The 21,892-nt window shown below is 33.7% G+C and overlaps 1 protein-coding gene across 2 annotated transcripts in view; it reads right to left on the bottom strand.

The window, feature by feature from the left end:
• LOC140775561 (ferredoxin-dependent glutamate synthase, chloroplastic) overlaps nt 1-13,999 on the bottom strand; it is a 35,034-nt gene extending 21,035 nt beyond the window's left edge. The window contains exons 1-8 of one of the 2 annotated variants that reach the window (XM_073118939.1): nt 13,531-13,999; nt 9,311-9,623; nt 8,454-8,893; nt 8,190-8,321; nt 6,862-6,960; nt 6,659-6,729; nt 1,410-1,506; nt 711-803 (exon numbers count right to left, since the gene is read on the bottom strand). In XM_073118939.1, the coding sequence (XP_072975040.1) occupies nt 711-803; nt 1,410-1,506; nt 6,659-6,729; nt 6,862-6,960; nt 8,190-8,321; nt 8,454-8,893; nt 9,311-9,623; nt 13,531-13,803 (1,518 nt within the window). In that variant the 5' untranslated portion in view covers nt 13,804-13,999. The remainder of the gene's footprint in view (nt 1-710; nt 804-1,409; nt 1,507-6,658; nt 6,730-6,861; nt 6,961-8,189; nt 8,322-8,453; nt 8,894-9,310; nt 9,624-13,530) is intronic. The other variant, XM_073118938.1, reaches the window with a different exon arrangement.
• Nucleotides 14,000-21,892: the final 7,893 nt, after the last annotated feature.

The raw sequence follows: 21,892 nt of genomic DNA, 5'->3' as shown, positions 1-21,892 counted from the left end.
TGGGGACGTATTCCCTCCACCAAATTCTCCTCTTTTCCCACCAAGGGCGGTACTGGTATTTGACCCAAAAAGCAACTTAATCCAAGCTGTCAAATGCATATGATAGAGGATAGGGAATAAGAACCATTCTAATGTGAATGAATGTGCTTACCACATTTTTTATTATCACAAAACCAAACAAGTGTACTGTGAACCAGTCGGTAGATAATATGATTCACTATTTTCTTGAATTCTTGATAGACAGCAAAGATATGTAAAATTATTTGCTTTATCTGTCATAGATTGGCCAGGAACAAGAGTTCATAAATATCAGTTGTAGTATTCTTGCAGTTTAGCTAAAAACACAGTAAGTTTCTGACACCTTCTTATCATATGTTAAGCACCTAATCAGAATAAGAACCCAGTATCAGTTTATTTCAGAGATAAAACTAATAAATAACTATACATACTTGAAAGCAACTTGAGCTCATGTGTCATCAATTAAATGGGCATATCATAAATAACAAACCACTAATATCATATGTGAAATGTAACTCTCATGACAAGAAAAATCTATAGCATTAACTACTAATCAAATCTATTATCACCGAAGGTATATAGCAAATAAGTAGACACTTCATGCCTAAAATGAACTTCAATTATGACATAAAATGAAGCAACAAGAAGTAATGGAAGAAGCTGGAAATAAAAGCATCAACAGAGTCACAAACCTGGCCACTCTGTAAATCAACTGTTATCATCATTCCAGGACCTAATCGTCCTTTCATTATGACCTTTGACTCATCCATTGGTAGAACACCAACCTGCAGATTACCACTATTTCCTGAGTCTTGAAACAAATAACTTCACAAATTAACAATTTCTTAGAAAACCAACAAGGACCTGTATAATGTAAGGAGACTATTGAACAATGTTAACAAAACTTAAAATTCAAACAATCTCAAATAACTTGGCATGATTGGTAGAGCCTCTGTTGTGCAACTGGCTGGATGCATTACACTGCTCTGCCCATCAGCTTACCTAGTGTATCACACACAATAAGGGATTGCATATTACACCATGGTTTTGAAAAGTGAAACCTGAGAAACGGCTTGCCCTGCCCTTTCTTTGAGATTATGTAATGTTTAAATATTTATGAGATTAATAATGATGACATAAAAAGAAGAAAAAAATTGGTTCCCTGCTGCACAACTCTCCCACGTACATGCTATGAAGTATAAATATGTATCATTTGAGAAATTTACTAAAGAAGTTTTAGCTAAAAAGGACATAGAACTACACTTTCACTGGCAGATATTCGACACAAAGGATAATAAACTTTCTCCTTAGCCTATGTAGAAATTTGACGAAGAAAAAAAAAAAGATCTCAAATAAGTACGTATCTAGTAATTACTAAATAGATAGTATACCTCAGATGCAACATAGACAATATCATCAGTTGTTCGCCAATATCGAGCTGGACGAAGCCCATTTCGATCAAGGCAGGCCCCTACTGTTTTTCCATCACTGGATACATTGGAAAATCATAATTAGTCAAACATCATAGATATATATGACGCAGTTCACAGGTCACAAGAGGTTTGAAGTTGCATCATCTGTGATACTTTTTTCAGTAGACAATTCACTGCAACTCTTTCGAGTTTACTGAAGAAACATTGTTTGGATCATGAAAGCAATAAAGAACAAACATGATCCTACCCATACAACCCAATGGTTTTCTCAACCTGATGAATGAAATTTCTGTGATAACAAAACACTGAGACCATCTGCATCTAACAAAGTAGACATATGAGCCCTTCTTGTTGGCAGTCATAATGCAGGTGTGAAAGAACAAAGTTCTCATAGCAATGTACTTTGTTTGTATGCATACTCTTAAAGGTATGTGTAACTTGTTGGCCCATTACTTAATAACTTCAGTTTTTAGATAACTAGTTATCCTTACATGATCTCAGAGCCAAATTTTCTAAAAGGTATGAGTTCAAATCTTGTCTAGTATCATTTCATTCTTAAGGGCCACAAACACTATTATGTTTCATCTATCCACATGTTGTGTATAGGAGCCGAGAAGGGCTCTTAAAAGATATTATATACATTATTGGTCTAATACATAGCAACTAAAGCTTTTGGTCAATAGGTTATTAGCATGTAACACTCTTGAATATCAAATATTAATAAAAGGAGAAAAATGTATTCCAAGTGCAATTCTACTAGTGAATTACAGCCTTTCATCACATGTTTCTACTCTATAAACATAATGGACCACATAAGAACCAATAGATCCACTGTTTTCTTAAGGCAAAGTGTTGTATCCACACATTTGATGTAATATTATGACTACTACAAGAAAGTAGTTCTTTGTAAAAAGAAAAACAAAATGAAAAATAATCTATTTCAATCTCAATTTTCTAGCTTTCTTCCCTCAAGCAAGAATGGTTTTGTAAATAAAACCTTAACCACCCTTTCGCCACCTAACCCCCAATCATTGAAGTTTCAGAATACTCTTCATCAGTTCAAATGTCCAACATCTTCAAACCTTGAATTCTTGATTAAAACTAAATGCATGAATTGTCGTGCCGATAAACAGAATCAGCACAGGCCAATATATATCATGCCAACGAATTATTGACACCAATACGGAGGGAGGATCTCGATACTCCCTTCTGGCCACATACGGCGATGCTTGTCATTAGGAATTGAGAATATCTTATTTTAAATAAATATAATTTTGAATCTCTTTCATCTCTTTTGATACCTGTTTGCATTTTAGTGTTTTATTACCTCAAAATTTTAGAAATCAAAATAAAATTTAAATTTTTCCTAAGTTATTTTCCCCAACTTAGAACATCTGAGAAAAATCATGATATTAGTATCTAATTGCATAAGTTACACTAATATCTAATATGGAAGGACTTGACTTCAATTTTGCCCTTAGAAACCCATTGTAAGGCACTAGAAATGTGTTTAAAGATTATCTTTTCAGCATGACAAGACTAATCAGTGCATTGTTGGCACAACATATGCCAACGATATATATCGTGCTGAGCCAAGGCTGGTACACCCTGTGCCTCTGGCAGACTGGCACAGCATTCATGGTCTAAATGTACTACAACAAATTTACTATCTATATCTAACACTCTGTTATGTCACTAATGCATTTGTGCATCTCCAACACATGCTTCCACTACTGTAAAGCGAAAAGAATGTTTTATATTTCTGCCGGCCTTGTGCCTTTAATTTCAGTATCCTTTATACAAATAAATTAACAAAAATACACACACACAGGCTTGCACTAAAGGGTGATATCTTACTTCTCTCTTATGTACTCAAAAGGGCAGTATAGTGCTAGAATTTATTAGAAGTATACAGTGTTCAAAGGGCTATTAGGAGAGGCTGCTTTTATGGCTCAAATCATAACCGCTTTGGTGCAAGTTAGTTGTCTCCTATGTACTTATATAGTACAAACTACAAAGTGAACCACAATTTGTATATTCCTACATAGTCTTCAGCTAAACATCATCTTGAAGACATGACTACGAGACTTTACATTTTCCCACAGGGGTCTGCAACTTAGCATATTAAAAGTAAATGTCTTACTAAGTGAAGTATCGAGGGCATCCCTAGAGAATCACATCAAATATCATTCCAAATTATATCATGTATAATTTTTTGTACATAGATTACATCAGATATATTCTATCTAAATGTTCTTCTAGATTGCATCTAAACCATGAAATGGAGGTAGTCAATCAATTTAGTACAAAGACACCGGGGCATTTTTTTTAAAATCCTTGTAGGTGAAGTTGTACAATGCCGGTTGTACATATTTTAGTTGTTCTTACAATCAACATAAACAGTTATCACGATTGATGATATCAGCCCAAGTAGCATGACCTTGACTGTCAACTACAGATTGGTTGAAGTTCAAACCATTTAGGTTGAAAGCCATAGTACTACTACCTATACCAACTACAGACCAAGGAAGAAATGTAAGAATGAGAATCGTTGAAACTAGCATATTGGAAGATTAATCAGCCAAAATAACCATGAGCAGCTACGATATTATAAGTTTCTTCCTCTTGACCGAATCTGTAACCTTCATAAGCAGACTCATTTTCAGAAATTTCTCTGATCAAACTAGAGGTTGTCAAAGAACCATTTATAGCACTGAATTAAGTATCAGTCTACAACTACAATTACAATGAAGCATTTTGGAATATCCTTCAGCCCTGGGAGAATGGTAAAATGCTAGCTCTAAACTTCTACTCTCTTATCTGTTTTTCACTTCAAGAATTCAACTCTTTTATCTGTTTTTCACTTCAACTCTTCTTTGGAGCAAGCTCAGCAGCAATAGTCATCATGTGGTGTCATGCCGTCAAACTCCAAATAATTCTTCACTGCACGCAATCTGTGCATGCATATCTGTGGCCACATGAGTGATGAATCACACTGAACTATGAATGACCAAAATTTCCATGCAATGTGCATGAACCGGTACAGTACCCTCTAGTTCCAGCTTGGAGCAAGATTTGTCATGCTTCCATCAGGGAGATGGCTACAGAAATAACTCCCAGAATCTCGGGTGAAACAACGTTCGGCCCAGCCTTCACCACTCAAAGTCCTCCTCACAACACTCGAAAGCCCTTCCCTTTTTGATAAGTGATAATCATACTTTTTCCTTCTAAACATTATCCTCCTATTTCTCTGTTGTTGTATCTTCTTTTAATTATCATCTTTAGGCCAATATGGACATGATTAACAAGAAAAGAATTCTCTTTGGATCAACCACATAGAGTCCAATATCTCCTACCAAAATCTCTTGATCTCTCTTCTTTATTTTCCTTTTGATGCCGACAAATCCCACAACAATAAAAGTCCTACAACAGAAAAATTCCAGATATAGGCACCTGTCTTGAAATATTGTTTTCTTTTACCTATTTTGTTTCCTATTGATGTTAGAAAGCCACGTAATAATTCCTTGTGATCTTTTTAACTTTGCTTTCAATTTCTATTATAGATTGCAGTCTAGGTAGCTCCACTGAGTTTTATAAGAAGCATTTATTGAAGATGGCATTTCTCTAACCTGACATCCAAAACATTTACCAGCAGTATATGGTCATGTAGACCATAGCTTAAAGATGAGAAGGCTCCATAAGAAGTGGAAATGTAGTAATGTACCTTCCTTTGGCTCACCATTTTATAAAATCTTGCAATCATAAATATAAGTACCCAACATGCAGCTTGAATATTGGTTCATATATATGGTTGTATAGTATTCCTGCCTATGAACCATAATACTACATGGGGGCAAGCACAAACTGCAGATCAAAAAAAGAGAGAAGGAATAAGATGTAATAAACATGGATGGCCATGCTGGCGGTGTACCGGCACGTGGCACAAGAGGTGCCACATAGCACCCCTCTTAGTAGCTTCGCTACTTGCCATCTACCTCGTCGTCGAGCTTGCCATCGCCGATTGCCGCTAGCTGCCGCTAGCACTTTCATCGGATCCGTAATTTAAGCTTTTAATCGACCGACTCTGTGTGTGTATGTGTGTGTGTGTGGCTAGGGCACCCGATGGGGGTGCGAGCGGCAACGGCAACTCAACGAGCAATACACGGTGAAGAGTGAAGGTGAGTATTCTCTTACCTTTTCTCTTTCCCTCTTATGGCACGTGCTTTGCCGTGTCAGTGGTCGGCAAAGTCCGTGTCAGTGGTCGGGAAGGTCCATGCCTATGGCAAGGCCATCATTGGTAATAAATATGCCAACATGAATTCCTGTTGAGATACAGTATGGCCAATGTAACACCTATGTCTATTATCAACTTTGCATATATAAGCGAATTACAATAACATATGTATATCAATAAACAATAGAAACGCATGATGCGCATAAGGTAAGAAATGTGCCAAAACAGAAAAGATAAGGAGATATGTGGATCGATGCCCAAGAAGAGGAAAGGTAGGAGATTAAATAAACCCCTTTACTGCCTAAAAAACCTTTCCCGTATTAAGCATGAAAAGAAATAAGAAGAGAGAGGGAAGATAACCACCAAGCCGTGAGGGAAATAAAATCAACCCACAAGGTGTCCAACAGAAAAGAAGAGAAAACATGAAATCCACCACAAAAGGGAGAAGGGAAAGGAGGGGAGAAGAGATACTTGTGGAATCCTCCAAAAGAACAAATTTTGTTCTATTTTTTCATGATAAAACTTACATTATTTCTTAACTTATCACAACCCTACATAACGAGAGCATTAAATCACAATGTCTAAACTAAAAAAGAATCTTTTCATAATCCTATTCAAGCCATACAAGAATGTTTTTAAATTCAACATCAGCCAAATCATAAGTTTCTATCAAAAGTTACCAACAAACAAACTAGCATCCAAACCTCCGAAATTTGAGGAGTTTAGACCAAATAAGAAATAAATACAATTTTCACCTAAAGAAATTAGGTCCAAATATAGAAAATTGAATAGCCAATTCCCATCAATACATCATTTACATAAAATCAAGAGTAATAAAAGGAAAAAAGATAAAAAGTCGAACTAATGTAAATAAGCTGCAGAATCAATAAACCTACCAGGTTAAAAAAAAAAAAAAAGAATCCAACTTTGACATATAAACTTTTGATTAAACTTTTCAGAGAACATCAAGTACCTAAATAGAAGCAATGCAGGTCCATCCCAAGCCTCCATTTGACCTTTGTAATAGTCATAAAAATCAATAACCTAATACATAAGAGATTGCTGCTATAAATATTTGCAAAATTTCATATCCAAGAAAGAAAGCTCAGAAATAATAATTAAGTAAAATTAGCATTTGAGTGAGTTCAACAGGAACCAGGATTTCAGCAATATTACCTCAGGATATTTTATTGTTAGAGTTGGATGATTCTTGTATGCCTCGGGAACAAGAATCATAAGAGCTTCTGCTGGACTTCGACCACTTCTTAGTAATATCTAATCAGATGGAACATATGTAACCAATCAAATACAAGAATTAAAGAACTCAAAGAATAGAGTTAGAGTTTCAATGAGTTATAAGTAGAAAGATTTAAGTCCAGCATCATTGACTACGTGCGTTTGTAAAACAAGAATGCATTTGCAGCTATATATATGGCCCAAAGGAAATTGCAATAAAACCAGCAATCATAACGAATACATTGCTGAAGCAAATAGGTATTTTTTAATCATATACTGCAAGTACTCCAACTTACAGAACATAGCAAATAAGAGTATGCTAACCTAACATGATTTCTTGTGCAGTTAGTATTTAATGTTCAGTTTTGTACTAATATTTGTATCACGACATGATATCATATCTTATTGAAGATCATAATTAGAAAGCTAAGATAACCCTCCTCAACCTCGCTCTTGATACAGTCCTTTCTCATGTTTCCCATTTCTAGGCAACCAAAGCTCAGATAACCACCTAATTATGTCTATCAACCATTGTCCAAACCTACAACCAGCAAAGTGCATACAAACTATAAACTTCCATCATTTTGTAAACCACAACCTTCACCGGATGCAAAGAATTCAAAAGACAACATGAAAGCTCTTCCATGCATCCAATTTGCATTGTATCACTTAAGGACTCTTTCATCAAAGGATCATATGACAGCGAGAAGATGAGGAGTGGCTTGAAATTTCTTCAACAGCATTCTTCTTCCTTGATCCAAGTATCCTTGTGATGGATTAGTTATTCTAGGATCTCAACATGCTTAATACCTTCCACATTTTCCTAAGCCCAAAATCAGCCCTTGGTTTTCTCATATTTCTTATAGAACCACTAACCCCTATTAGTTGCCCTACACTACTTCCCACTAATTTTCAATAACTCCACTACCCTAATAAACTTATAATCCTCCACCCTCCCCATTAAACCTCACTCACCATATCCCACATTGCTGCAACCAATTCTAGGTACCCCTTTCATTACCACAATGAAATTTAACAGGGCATAACTAATTACCTCTCGGAAAATATAACAAAAGAAGTTAGCAACATAGTATTATAACATCCTAGAATATAAGCAAGTAAGTATATCATCACATTATGTTACAACTATTATTGTACTATCAGTTTACATGATTAGCTAGATGCATGATCATACTCAACATAGAAAAGAAAATCGCAAGAGATCCTTGTAAACCAAAAATTGAAGTAATCTAAACTCTGACTCTTACTTCTGCAGCACTATCAAGGTTTGCCGAGTCAGATGCCTTGGGGTCACCAAACGGGCGTATTTCATTTTCACGGCCACGCCAAACAGGGGACTGAATTGTAGCTTCTCGTGATTGCATCCAATTCAGGTTTCCCTAGTAGAAAATTTCTTGTGTAAGTAAGTACCCCACAAACAGTTGAGATTAAATGCTACAAGATAATATATCAAAACTACAATCTCTGCAAAATGAGAAGTAAGAACTCCAAATATAAGAAACATCTGGAACCTGTATTGTATTGATCTCGCCATTGTGTCCAAGTAGCCTCATTGGTTGTGCAAGAGGCCATCTAGGACTAGTATTGGTACTGTATCTTCGATGATAGATGGCAAAAGAGGATTTGTAGAGCTCATTTTGCAAGTCCAAGTAAAATTGTCCCAAAACTTCAGAGCGAAGCATGCCCTTGTAAACAATTGTTTGATTTGAGAAAGAACAAAAATAGAGCTCATCCTTCCATTCTGCAGATTTTGCAGCTCGTTCAATCAACTTTCTGCAAATGTATAGTTCTCTTTCTATGTCATCACTGTTCTCCTCCAGAATGTTGACAAAGACTTGTTGAATATTAGGCATGGTTTCTTTGGCATAGTAACCAACTACTGATGTATTTACAGGAACAGGTCTCCACCCAAGAACCTCCAAACCCTCTTCTGAAAGAATCTTTGTAATAACTGTAAAAGGACATATTGCCTACTTGAATATTTCGAAAGATCGGTGAATGTAATCAAAGATGGACAAGGTTTTTTCCCAAAAAAAGCAGATACTACAATAACATATGAACACAGCAATAAGTTTGAACATCAAACTTCAAAAGAAGAAAAAAAGGAACAAGATTACCTTTTGAAGCAACAGATATAAGCAGTAATCATGCAGCAAATCATGTTAAGACACTATTATAACATAAAAATACAAAAATTCAGGTTTTAACTTTTAACAGTTATCTCAGCTCAGAAATAAACAAATATAATAGTAGAAAAGTGACAGATGAAGGGAGCTCCAAGCATGTACTACTGGCGGATAAATATGATATGAATAACTTCCCAAAGAATATATACAAATCTATCGAGAAACAATGTTAGATGCATTACCTGATTTTGCATCTTCCATGAACTTTTCATCTCTGGGAAGAAAAATCATGCCAACACCAGTCTTTGACTTCGACAGTGAAGGAAGTCCCTGCTCACTGGCCCAGGTATTATACAGATCCCATGGTATGGAGCTCATCAAGCCAGCCCCATCACCAGAGTCGTTATCTGCTCCACAACCTCCACGGTGTTCCATGCATCCAAGAGCTGTAAGAGCATCCCTAATAATCTTGAAAGAAGGTTCATTTTTCAAGTTTGCAATGAACCCAACACCACAAGCTCCTCGTTCAGATAGGATATCATTCAAATTTGCAACCTGATAGATAGTCATTAAGGATCAAGGTATAATAAGGCTTTAATTTATTCCATAAAATAAAAAAGGAACTAAAATAGGACAAATCACAAAGTTAGTTGGGTTTAATAAGGAAGGGCATTTGGTAAAACTTAAGGGATAAATAGATGTACTTATAATGTGAACTGAGTACTTAAGATTTTGGAATGCATATCTCAATATAGCATCTGAACCTTCAAAGATTGGAGCTATATATGTAGAAACACAAAAACACTCTAGGAGTGTATGTTACATACAGCCAACTGAACACATATTTTATCCACCTTTAGAACATTGATGTTATCCCAGAAATTTATTATAAAAAAATAAAAATAAAAAACTAGATTTTGCATGATGGTTGTTGTGGCAACAACTAGTTTCTTTGCAGTCACTTCTAGAATAGAAGAACCTATTAGTGCCTTCAGGTAAGCATTATCAAGCCAGTCAACACGAATAGTGTCGATGGAGTGCCAGCACGTGGCACGCGACCATGCCAAGATACTCCTGCCACTTCACGTTGAGCTTAATTAAGCAAAATTAAGAAAACATCAGAAATGAAATCATCAAATTTGTGCTTAATAGTTGTAAGCTTGAAGTAGAGTGAATGTACTGCATATGGATTAATTTTAACCCAATTGCATTTATTGGATGAAATTTCCTAATAAATAGAAATTTTGGACTTTCCCCAAATTTTCTACCCTAATTTTGAAATTGATAATGTAGAAAAATAATAAAGTTGGAGTCAAATTGACATAGAATCAGTGTAAATCTACTCCATATAGGTCATTTGCAATCATATATAGTAATACAAAAATAGTATCTTTCCAACCTTTGGCCCAAAATTTTGAAAGAAAAAATCTGAAGAAAGAAACCGGAGAAAATCATCAAATTGAATTTTAATTGCTATATGATTTAAGTAGATCTACCTTTGTCGTCAAATGTGATTTGAATGTATAAGCAACTTCTAGCTTCAGGACACTTTTCTACTTTGACAGTGATTCATATTCCTATTTCTACACAAAATTGGATGTATAACACTAATATCAAGTGCTGAGGGACCTTCATTAAGAGTATACCAAGGTCATATTTGTGTGTGCTTGCGGCGCTGGGGCATGCCAAGCCAATATCAGAATACCTCATGCCACTGCACTGCAATCTTTGCCTACAGGACTCTTTAGCTTATTTATTTCGGTGCAGGGTTATTGAATAAGTGAATGGAAATAAGAACTAAGAACTATAAAAGGTAGCCCATGTTGTGCATTCTAGTTTTGCATCTCTCACCAAATGCATCAATATGAACTAACATCCAGCAATAGAAACTAAACCACAAGAAAGATGAGAGGATGCTCGCATATAACAAGTTAAACTCTATACGTCACTGCAACACTTGTTTCACTACAAAATTCTAGATAACTAGGAAAAGGTAAAGTTTCAGAAAAAAAAATAAGACTAGAACCTAGTAATTGAAGGGAAGGAAGTAGCAAGAAACCAAGGATCAAAAGGGATATACAAGCTAAGTTCCATTATTGATATATAGTTGGCAACCTGGAATAGGAAAAAATCAGGCTAATGCTGAACTTTTAGCAATAACTTATAGGCCTAGAGTCTAAACCTAGCCTTGGTACCACTTATGTGCAATATAGATGTATACAACTAATAACAGAATCCAATAGAGAACTTGAAAATTTTACTGCATTTTTATTTCAGCTGTTAAAAATCAACAATTCATCAAAATGACATAAGCATGAAATTCTTAGATTTTCTCCAAGTCAGAAATTCTTATAAACCTTATATCAAATAAATTTATAACAATTCCAACACTGTACCCCAAGAACATATTAGGTATCAAGAAGAATTTGACATGAGAAACATAAGATCTATCATTGGATACTCCTCTAATTCATTCATGTATACACGTGTACACCAACATTTAAGTATTATGGATAATGATGGAGATCAATTCTCCTTAATTTGATGTAATTTACAGATCATTAGTTCAATGTCACATTAGAAACATAGTTTCTTGTTGAAGCACCAATGTCTTCTCAATGATACTAACATAAGATTAGATGATTTTCCATATAGCATTGCTTGATATTTCTTAAAGTTTTGAAGTGTGAATATAAAATATCAAAATTTGGCCTCTCCTGGTAATATTGTTGACACATGTTATAAAGCTAAGCATATGGGAGCAGGGATACTAATTAACAGATTGAGGAAACAAAGATTTGATGCTGTATTTATGAAGAAGTTCGCAACAAGGAAAATTTGGCACTGAACATTTATTTGGATGTACCTAGAAGATATTTTGGAAAAGATTATGATAGAGGAATTTGGGTTACTAAGGGGGGGTTTAAAGGAAAGACACAGGTGAACTTACAGAGCTTGTGGAGAAGCAAAGACAAGCAGCCTTGTAACTTCTAACACAATCAAAGCATGCTCTCAATATATATAAATATATATATAGCAAGGACAAAACACAATCAGCCAAAAGGGCCTCAAATCAACCATTGTTGTAGAGCCTCCCAAAAATCTTCTCATTTGTTGGTTATATATCCCAAGTATATCCCAATAAGAAAGAGAAAGGAAGAAACATCAGGCCAATCAACATCCATATAGTAAGGGTGAATAAGAAAGGTGGCCTTAGTTCTCATACCAATAACATCCAAATTGCATCCATTTATTAGGAATTAATCAACTCTTTCTCTTTATGGTTCTTTATGCAATTATGTTTCTGGATTCAGCTTTTCTATGCTCAATTGATGTTCCAAAAATGACATTAGTATTTCACAAATTCCATGTCCTCTAGAGTATAGACCATTGACAATCAAAACGAAAAATAATGTTGAACCAATCTAAATAAATAGCAAACTTATTGAATAAATAGAAAGAAACAAAGTACAAAATAATGTTCACAGTACACAAAGAGCAACTTTTGTATCTCTATTTCTTTTCAATCAACTTCAAGGAACTTAACCATGATATTCTTAGTTTGATACTTAGATCCATGTGAAAACACTACAAGTAAGATCGTCAGTGTGAAAACTCACTTAATGCTTATTGCAACTAATATATGCTTAGTGGAAAATATAATTATTTTCAGAAAGACTAGAACTATTTAGATAAGCATAACAAAGAATTCATTATGGGTTCATGAAACTTTTGCAAGCTAAACTCAAGAAAAGAAAGACGAATCAAGAGAGGACGTCAGAACAAGGGATTTAGCTCTATGGTTTTCTACTGAAAATAATGAATTTCAACATCAAAAGAATTATACTTTTGTTGAGTGAAACTCTAACCTTCAAAAGGAAATCCAAAATCATGATATTTTTTTGCATTTATGATATCCTATGCATCTTGGGCACCCTAGTAAACATGTTTACATGTTGGAAATAATCAGTAAAAATATCAACATATATGTTGGCAATCTGAATACCATTCAGGACATAGTATAATAATGTACTTAAAAGGAGCCTCTTTTTATGTATTAAATCGATGAGCCCAAAATGCTATGTCAACGTCAAAAGCAACTTCAAAAAAGAATTTAATGTATCAATGTGACGACTCAAAGTGGCCAACAGTATGGTAATTTATCGACTAGATTGAGGTTAAAATGCTTCCCCGCAGTGAACCAATAGTTCCCAACCACCTAGCCGGTGAGACTCTAAATCCACCAAGCGCCTTGAATGAAATAGATTTGCTCTGATTACATAGCAGTTCCTTTCAAACGAATCAACGACGCCAAAGGTCTATCACTATAAGAGATCAAAATGGAACTGTTGTTGCCAAAAACAGAGCGTTCAACTTACGTAGGTCTACTTTAAACTCGTGAGCACTTGATCGAAAAAACTCAAACTGACCCTTTGCATCAAAACAGAGAAAAAGAAGATACCTTAATAGGCAGATCATCTTTCTTCCTCATCTGAGACACCCCAACTGCCTTAAGAGAAGCACCGGATCCGCCATCCAAATCAAGCGCAGCTTTTACCGACGACAAGTACCAGCTCCGCCTACGAGCACTCACTTGCCTCAGCCGCCTTGGGTTGCGCGAGAGAGCGCCAATATCCCCCAAGAGGAGGCTTCGATTCGAGGACAAAAACACGGGGTTGGAAGAGCGGAGCAGGATCTTGCTCGCCGCCGGATTAGGCTGCGGAAGGCTCGCCATTACCCCTTCCTCTTTTGAAGTCGGACACAAACCCCAAGGGCAACGCTATACGATTACTAATACTACTACTAAGTGAAACGAAACAAAAAATAATCGTGTGGAGGAAACGCGAGAGATGAGGATAAATGAGAGAGAGAAGAAGAAGAGGATGCGACTCTTTGTTGAGAGCAAAGAGAGAGAGAATGGAAACCAACCACCCGCTTCCCCTGACGTCTACCTCCAGAAATCCAGAGAGAGAAAGAAACTAGAGAAGAGAGAGAAAGAAAGAGAGAGAGAGAGAGAGAGAGAGAGGAACAAATAAATAAAATTAATAACGTGTGTTGTTTGGGGACTCGTTTTAAAATTTCGTACAAAAGATTGGAATGGACTTGACTAATTTTATCTATTCGCTAGTGGTATATAATTTATGAGATTCGTTTTTCTTTGCCAATCCGAAAGACCGACTTTTGGGGGGACCACGGTAGCAGTTACTTATACTTCTTTTGTTATATATATGCTATTTCGAGGGAAATCCCGGATTTATAGCTTATAAGCGGCTTAGTTCTGGTCGAGCTTTTTATTCGTAAATGTGACATTTGATAACTCTTATCAATATCACTTGAGATATTAAGTTAATTGGGATAAGCCTATCTATATAGTTGAGTTTTATTAAAAATAAATAAAAGGATTTTTGCCGAGGGGCGTTCGAACGCCTACACGCGTTCATAAAAACAAAGAACGCAAATTATGTATTCGAATGAAATCGGGCTATTCGAACACGATCATTCGAACGCCTGCACACATTTGCAACGACATAGAATTGTAATTCCGTGTTCAAACGCGACCAATCGTGTTTGAACGTACCGCGACTAAAGTTGTTAGTTTGTTAGGATTTTTTAACTTAGTTGATGGGTTTAGGATGAACCTCTATAAATATGTAAAGAAAACTCTAATTAAAGTTTATCTGATCATTAAAATTAACATTGTGCCTTTATCTTCTTCTCAACTTTCTCTGGCCATTGGCACCCTCTTCCACCTAAGTCTTTGGTCGGCTTCCTCTAACTCTTAATCCCCCTCTTCTATAACAACTTCTCTCCCTTCACACTAAGGAATTAACATAGCATATATCTAGCAAGCTAGAGTTTAATTGACCTTTAACCACTGTTCGATCGATATTTCAAGATCTAATCATCTAAACCCTATGATCTTAAATTCATTAGAAAGTTAAGGAAAATCCATTAGTTAGATTTTTTGCAAATCCCCCTGAAAGTTACGAACCTGACCAAAAACTGTTTCGGATCGGATCACGCAGTTAAGAATGCGTTAATTAATCAACACTAAAATGAAATTTACACTTAACAGCCTTCGATTTTTTTTTTTTTTCCTTCATCTTATCCTGCCCTCATTTATTATAATTTTAAGAGTAAGGGAACCATCTGATTATAACGAAGTATTCTGTTTTTTGTTTAATTGTGCTATTGTTTTGGACAAAATTAAGATATTTTGGCAGTACGAGTGCGGTCCAATAATACAATTCGTTAGATTTGAAGTCTAAGTTAGATACTTCTAAGTGACTCTAAAATCAATTTGAATTTTGAAGTACATATTCTATTCCGATAATCACAGTGTATTTATTAATATTTTTTAAAAATAATGATTTTCTGAAGATATATGATCTCTTACTATTATTCTATTAAGTTAAACTATTGCTTGGGACGTAATTTAAATACCTAATGTGTTGCACTTAAATATATGCAGCAAAATAACACTGCCAAATTATAATTAATTTTAACTAAATTATATATTTCGGATTTTAAGGATGAAAATTTGTTAAAATTGGAAATATGTACATTAGTTAAATTACAACGAACTTCATAACTAAATTATGTAGATTAAATTAATTGTTGAACATATATACATTAGTTATACTACAACAAAATACATAAGTAAATTACATATTCCGTATATTAAGCAATTGTTTGCATTAATTGTGATTATTTTTCTATATTAGATCAATCCAGGGACAAAATTCCATGCATGAGCAGTCTAATCCTAGTAATATTAATTTGAATCATTTAGAGGCACGAGGGTTATGACATCTCAATCATCCTACTAATCAATCATTTGCATTTAATGGACAATATATACAACATCTCAATCATCCTACTAATCAATCATTTGCATTTAATGGACAATATATACATGATAGTAAAGTTAATTTTTCTATATGTAATTCTCATAATATTGTTACAATAAATATTATTGATCCACAGGATAGTAATGGCAAACCCAACAAGAATTTTAGTCAAGATTTATCTATTATTGATTCGATCAATTTATTTTTAAATGATAAAGCATGTCCGAATCTTCATGAAGAGTTTTTTTTTTCTTGTTTTTTGGATTCTATTGAACTATCACTAACCAATAAAAATGATATGTTGATAAACTTATGCATCCAACTTTATGATGAACGTAGAATCATTCGCTTGTAAATATACTCATATCAACTGATGGTGACTATTAGCTTAGTTTAGATATATCCATATCAAGTAAAGGTATTGATGAATATGTAGAATCTCATACATAATATTTAGAAACTCATAAAGCTAAGATGTTATAATTTATCTCAGATAATATTTTTTTATTGGGAAGATTTTTCAAAACTTATTAGAGTTTGTAAAAGCACTAATATTGTTTGCTATCAAATATATATTTAAATTTAAATTGGTTAGAACTAATTTACGTAAGATTGTTGCTCGATGCAATTCAGAAGAATGTCCATAAGAGAGAAACACTATAAAGTTGTTAAGTGTAAATACATTTAGGATCATTATCGAATAATACGCATGTAGTAGAGGTATATCTAAGAGGGATCATATATAATGTACAAATTTGTTCATATGGAAAGAAGTGCATAAGCAAATGTTAAAAAATACTAAAACATACACAATTAAGATGATTCAAGTGGACATATAAAAAAATAAATTTAGAGTTTCAATAGGTTACTATAAGACATATTGCACTAAACGTAAAGCAGTGCAATAGATTCATGATAGCTATAAAGAATCTTATAAGTGGTTGTAGAGCTACCTCTATGAGCTTGAGAAGAGGGATTCTAGTATTATACAAAGTTGTAATAAGTTAGCTGATTGTGAATGTTTTAAATATGTATTTTAGGCTTTCAGTACATATTTGTATTCATTCAGGTCACAATTTTCTCTACTAAATCAATAAGTTAGATAATAAATAGTGGATCCAACTTTATAACACATTTTAGTTTTCTCATTATGACATCTAATTATAAGTTTACCAAAGAAATATTGATATGTAACACCTCTAGATCAACATTCTCTTTCTTCCTTTTCTCTACTTTTTTTTTCCTCCCCTCTTCCTCATCCTCATCGTTCTCTTTCCTCTCTTCTTCTCTTCCTCTCCTTTCTCATTCATTTTATCTTCTTGTTTTCTTTCTCTTCCTATTGCTCTTCATTAGCCTTCTCTTTCTCCTCTTCCACAACCTTTGTTCATCTTTCTTCTCTTCCATTTTCTCCTGTTGCTCCCCTTTCTCTTCCCTCAACATCAAAGCTGCACAAAAACCCGAACAATGCTAGATTTGCTACGAAGAATGTGAGGGTTTTTTTTGGCATCTAAACATCTCATTTAGATCTACTATAATGGACTCAATAGTTGAACCAATCTCATTTAGATCTATCTCTATATCAATATTCTTTATCAAATATCTCATAACTTGTCACAACTCTTGCATATGCTCGTACATAGAATTTAGACACATTACATGAACAAAAATTATGTTTTAAAATATAATTTACCAATTATATAACTTAATAAAACCTAACAATCTCTCAATTTGACAATTTATGATAAAACTAAGATTTAAAAAATCAGGATCGAGATCGACCTTTCGCAAAAATGATACATATCGGCCGAATCGACCATATAGTCGCCTAGATAGGATTAGATTTTTTTAATTACAAGAAATTCTAAATATTATTTGAAAATACAGAAATATTTTAAAAATTTAGAAAACATGACAAAAGACAAAGAAAATAATAATTATTGACATATGAGCCCTAAAAATCAAAGAAAAGTACTAATTTACTCAAAAATTAAAACTTTGATGAATACTGAGTTGGCTCTCGTAAATCCCTATGGTTGTTTTCATCATAATCACCATAAGTTTATAAATAATGATGTTTAGGGCCTAGTGCTCCAAAGAGTAATTGTATCATATCATTCATAATAAATAGATCTTGTTGTCTTTGAGGTGAATAATAATTAATATATGGATCTTATGTCTAAGAACACTAAGGATGATAATAACCAACATATGAATCATGTGATGGTTCCAAACAATTAATACTTAATGAACTATAGTCATAGGAAGCAACATCTTGATAACGATGTCGTTGATATATATATATATATATATATATATATATATATATATATACATTCTTAGTTTCTCTATCTTCAATATATATGTCTTCTTAACTTGTATCATCAGGATCATCAAGATTATTACTAGCACTAGTAGCTATACTATCTCTCGTCGTCGAATGACTTTGTACCAGCTTCTGCTCTCGTCATGATCTCCTCTAATGCCTCATCTAACCTTGAGTTATCTTTATTATCTAATAATCTATCTTCCACTTCTTCGATCCATGGAGTCAAGGTAAAATATGATTTAAATCAATCAATTGATCATTTTTTATCTTTCGTTTTAAATTTCTCTCTCTTAATTTTATATAATAATGGCAAAATACTAATTTCTCTAAACTCAACATTGTCAATTGATTACGTGTTTTATTATAACTAAATAAAAGGTAGTCCAATTTCTTTCACACTATGATGAAAACACAATTTGACTTAAAATCTTCTTTGCTATTGGTATCAAATTTGGTGCCTCCTCCCATTCATTAATTGACCATCATTCAGTTAACTATTATAAGATATAACTGCAGCAACTTTAGTAGTACTAAATTGACCAACTCTCAATTTATATTTTTTCATCTGATTTATATTATTGAATACATTTTATAAAAAATTGAATATATTAAAACTTTAAATAATTAATAATAAAATTATTCAATTAAATAATAACTCACTTCTCTATCTCAAATGATTTGCTTATAAATAACAAACTCTAATATACTAATTACTTTTCTAACCCATAGCAATACTATAGTATCATTAATGACATTTGTAAAGAGTTAAAATTTGAGACTTGGAAAATATCCTATAGAAATTTGTAATTTAAAATTTGTAAGAATTCAAATCTCAAAGTATTTTTAAAAAATAAATTAATAAACTAATGCTTACCAATAGCGTGTATATTTTTATGTAGTTGTTTATTTCATCTGGAGTCAATCAACTTCTACCACTTTTTATAACTTTTGCTCACAATATTTAATAACAATATCTTTTGAACTAAGAGGCGGAAGATCAGGCTCTACTGATTGTATAATATTTACCATTGTGTGATAATAAAGGCTATCAGTTATATTGAAACAAATATGATTGTAAAAAAAGAATTTAAAGAAAGATAGCCCTACCAATATATTTCTTTGCATCTTTCTATTACTTTAAGAGCTATCTTGATAATAGTCTGTGTATGACTTATTTTTCTCTGAATATATGTATCTATTGATCAAATATTTTTAGACTTTATTGTAAAACTCGTAATATCAGGAGTCTTAGAACTACTGCCTTCATATTCTCCTTCTTCCTATAGATGAACTGATCTAAATTTTTAAAAGCTACCACCAAGTCGACCACTATTTCTTTTTATCTCTTCATATTTTTATGTATTTCTGTTTTCTTTCATTGTCATTCTTATCTGTTTCTTCTCATCATCCTCCCCACTCTACTCATTGCTATCATTATTAATATTTTCATGGTCATATATCAATTCTTGATTCAACATTTGTTTATCCTTATTTTTGTTTATTAGATGAGTCAATATTTCTCTTTTGACTTTCAAACTAACTTGAATGCAAGCTGCTAATTTTTTTTTGTCTTCCAATCAAATATTCTTTCATATGGCTGACACGGTCACTCATTTTCTTTCCACACCAGTTGTATTTGACACACTTTTTATCTTGGCTAAGAGCAACATAATGTTGCCAACCAATGTCTTTATCTTGTGAATTTTTTTTTTTGGAGCCATTTTAATTTTAATGTAAACACCTAACTAGAGATCAAATTAAAAATATGAATTATAGTTTAAAAATTAAAAAAAACAATTTCAACAAATTAAATAATTCAAAAATAAAATAAAAATATAATTTATTAAATATTTAATCTTAATTTCAGTAAATTAAATGATTCACTAAATATTTAATCTCAATTTTAGGTTCAGTAAATATTTATTTGGATTTCATGTAGATATTATTTCATGTGATAATATATGAATTAAATACTATAATTTTAGCAAATTAAAATAAATTAGTAGATATTTAATTTAAATTTCAGCAAATATTTAATTTTAATTTCAGAAAAATATTTAATCTTAATTTCAGCAAATTAAATAATTCAGCAAATATTTAATTATAATTTTGGTAAATTCAGCAAAGAACAATTTAGATTATAGAGAGTTATTATTTGGAAAAAAAATCAATAAGAGAAGAAAAAGAAGAAGAGATCAAAGAGAAGAATATCAAAAGAGAAAAAAAATTTCTTCTTGACTTTCACTAAATAGAATAGATTAGAAAGAGAGAAAGAAAACCAAAAGAAAAGTGAAAAATTATGGTGCAGTGAAGGAGAAGAAGAAAGAAAAAAGAAGAGAGAGAGAGAAAGAAAGGGTAAAAAAAATTAAAAAATTGAGAAAAAATTATATACTAGAGTTTGTCAGAGCTAGATCTGCATTAGTAGAGTTCGCCAAAGTTCGTTGGAGCTAGATCTCTCTGTTAGAAAGACTAAGAGAGTGAGAAGAAAATGAGAAATGAGTGAAAGAGAGAAAGAAAGAGAGAGTGAGAAGAAAATAGTAAAAAAGTGGTTTGGCTTAAGGACATCAATAATTGATGCCCTCTGAGTCAGATCCATCTGACCTTGTTTAACTAATATTGGTCAATCCTGATCTGAATCGGTTGATCCAAATTAGGCATGGATCAGGATCGGGTTTTGATGTGGTTCGGACTTCACCGAGTCGTCTCGAGCATGGATACACCCTATGGAAGTCTTTTCTTATTGTGTTTAGTTATTTATTCTAGAAAAATAAGGATTTTGAATGTCGCGTTCGAATGTGGGAGGGGGTGCATTCGAACGCCCTTGCGAACTCCCTTGCGAACGCCTGCAGGCATTCACATCGACAGAGAATGCAATTTGTGTGTTTGAACGCGCACACCCCGTTCGAATGCCCTAGTGCGAACGCCTGCATATGTTTGCATCGACAAGAGAATGCAAAATACGCGTTCGAAAGCGCTCAACCCCATTCGTACGCAGTCGGCAAGAATTAACTATTTCTAGGGCTAATAATTGTCAAATTTAGCTTGTTTGGTTAGCCTCTTAAGATGTGGATGGCAACTAAAAAGATTATGATGAATAAATATTGAGTTCTATCTCTTTTCTATCCTCTCTACCCTAATCTCCCTCCCCCTTCTTTCACACCCTAGTTGTGCGCCATCTCGACGACGGTGAACTCCTAATCTCCCTCGTCTATTAAGTCCTCCCTCCTCTTTAGGATCTCAGCCCCTTCTCCCTCTTCATCCTTATCCCCTAAACATCTCAAACCATCCACCCTTATCATCATTATTATCCTTAACCTTACCTTCACCACCACCCGTCACTTCCACCATCACTCCACTTTTATGTATTTTCATCTTAGTTGCAGTCTGGATATGCAAAGGGTGTAATTATAAAAAACGTAGATCAGGAAGTTACAGATCAACCACCCTTGGTTTAATAATATTCTGACTACTGTAGAATATCTGGACTGCACGGGCTGCTTTCCTGCATTCTATCCAGATTGGAAAGCGAACGTTTGGACAATAACAAGTGGTATCAGAGCCACCGTTCTTTAGCCACCATGCCCACCACGAGATCCATGGTATCAAGACCCAATGAAGGCACCTCCGTGGAGGGAGAAGCCATGAAG

The sequence above is a fragment of the Typha angustifolia genome, chromosome 14 (genome assembly GCF_048772165.1).
Source record: "Typha angustifolia cultivar Huaian chromosome 14, ASM4877216v1, whole genome shotgun sequence".
NCBI lineage: Eukaryota > Viridiplantae > Streptophyta > Magnoliopsida > Poales > Typhaceae > Typha > Typha angustifolia.
Note: the sequence above shows the minus strand (reverse complement) of the source record. Positions and strands in the feature narration are given on the sequence as shown.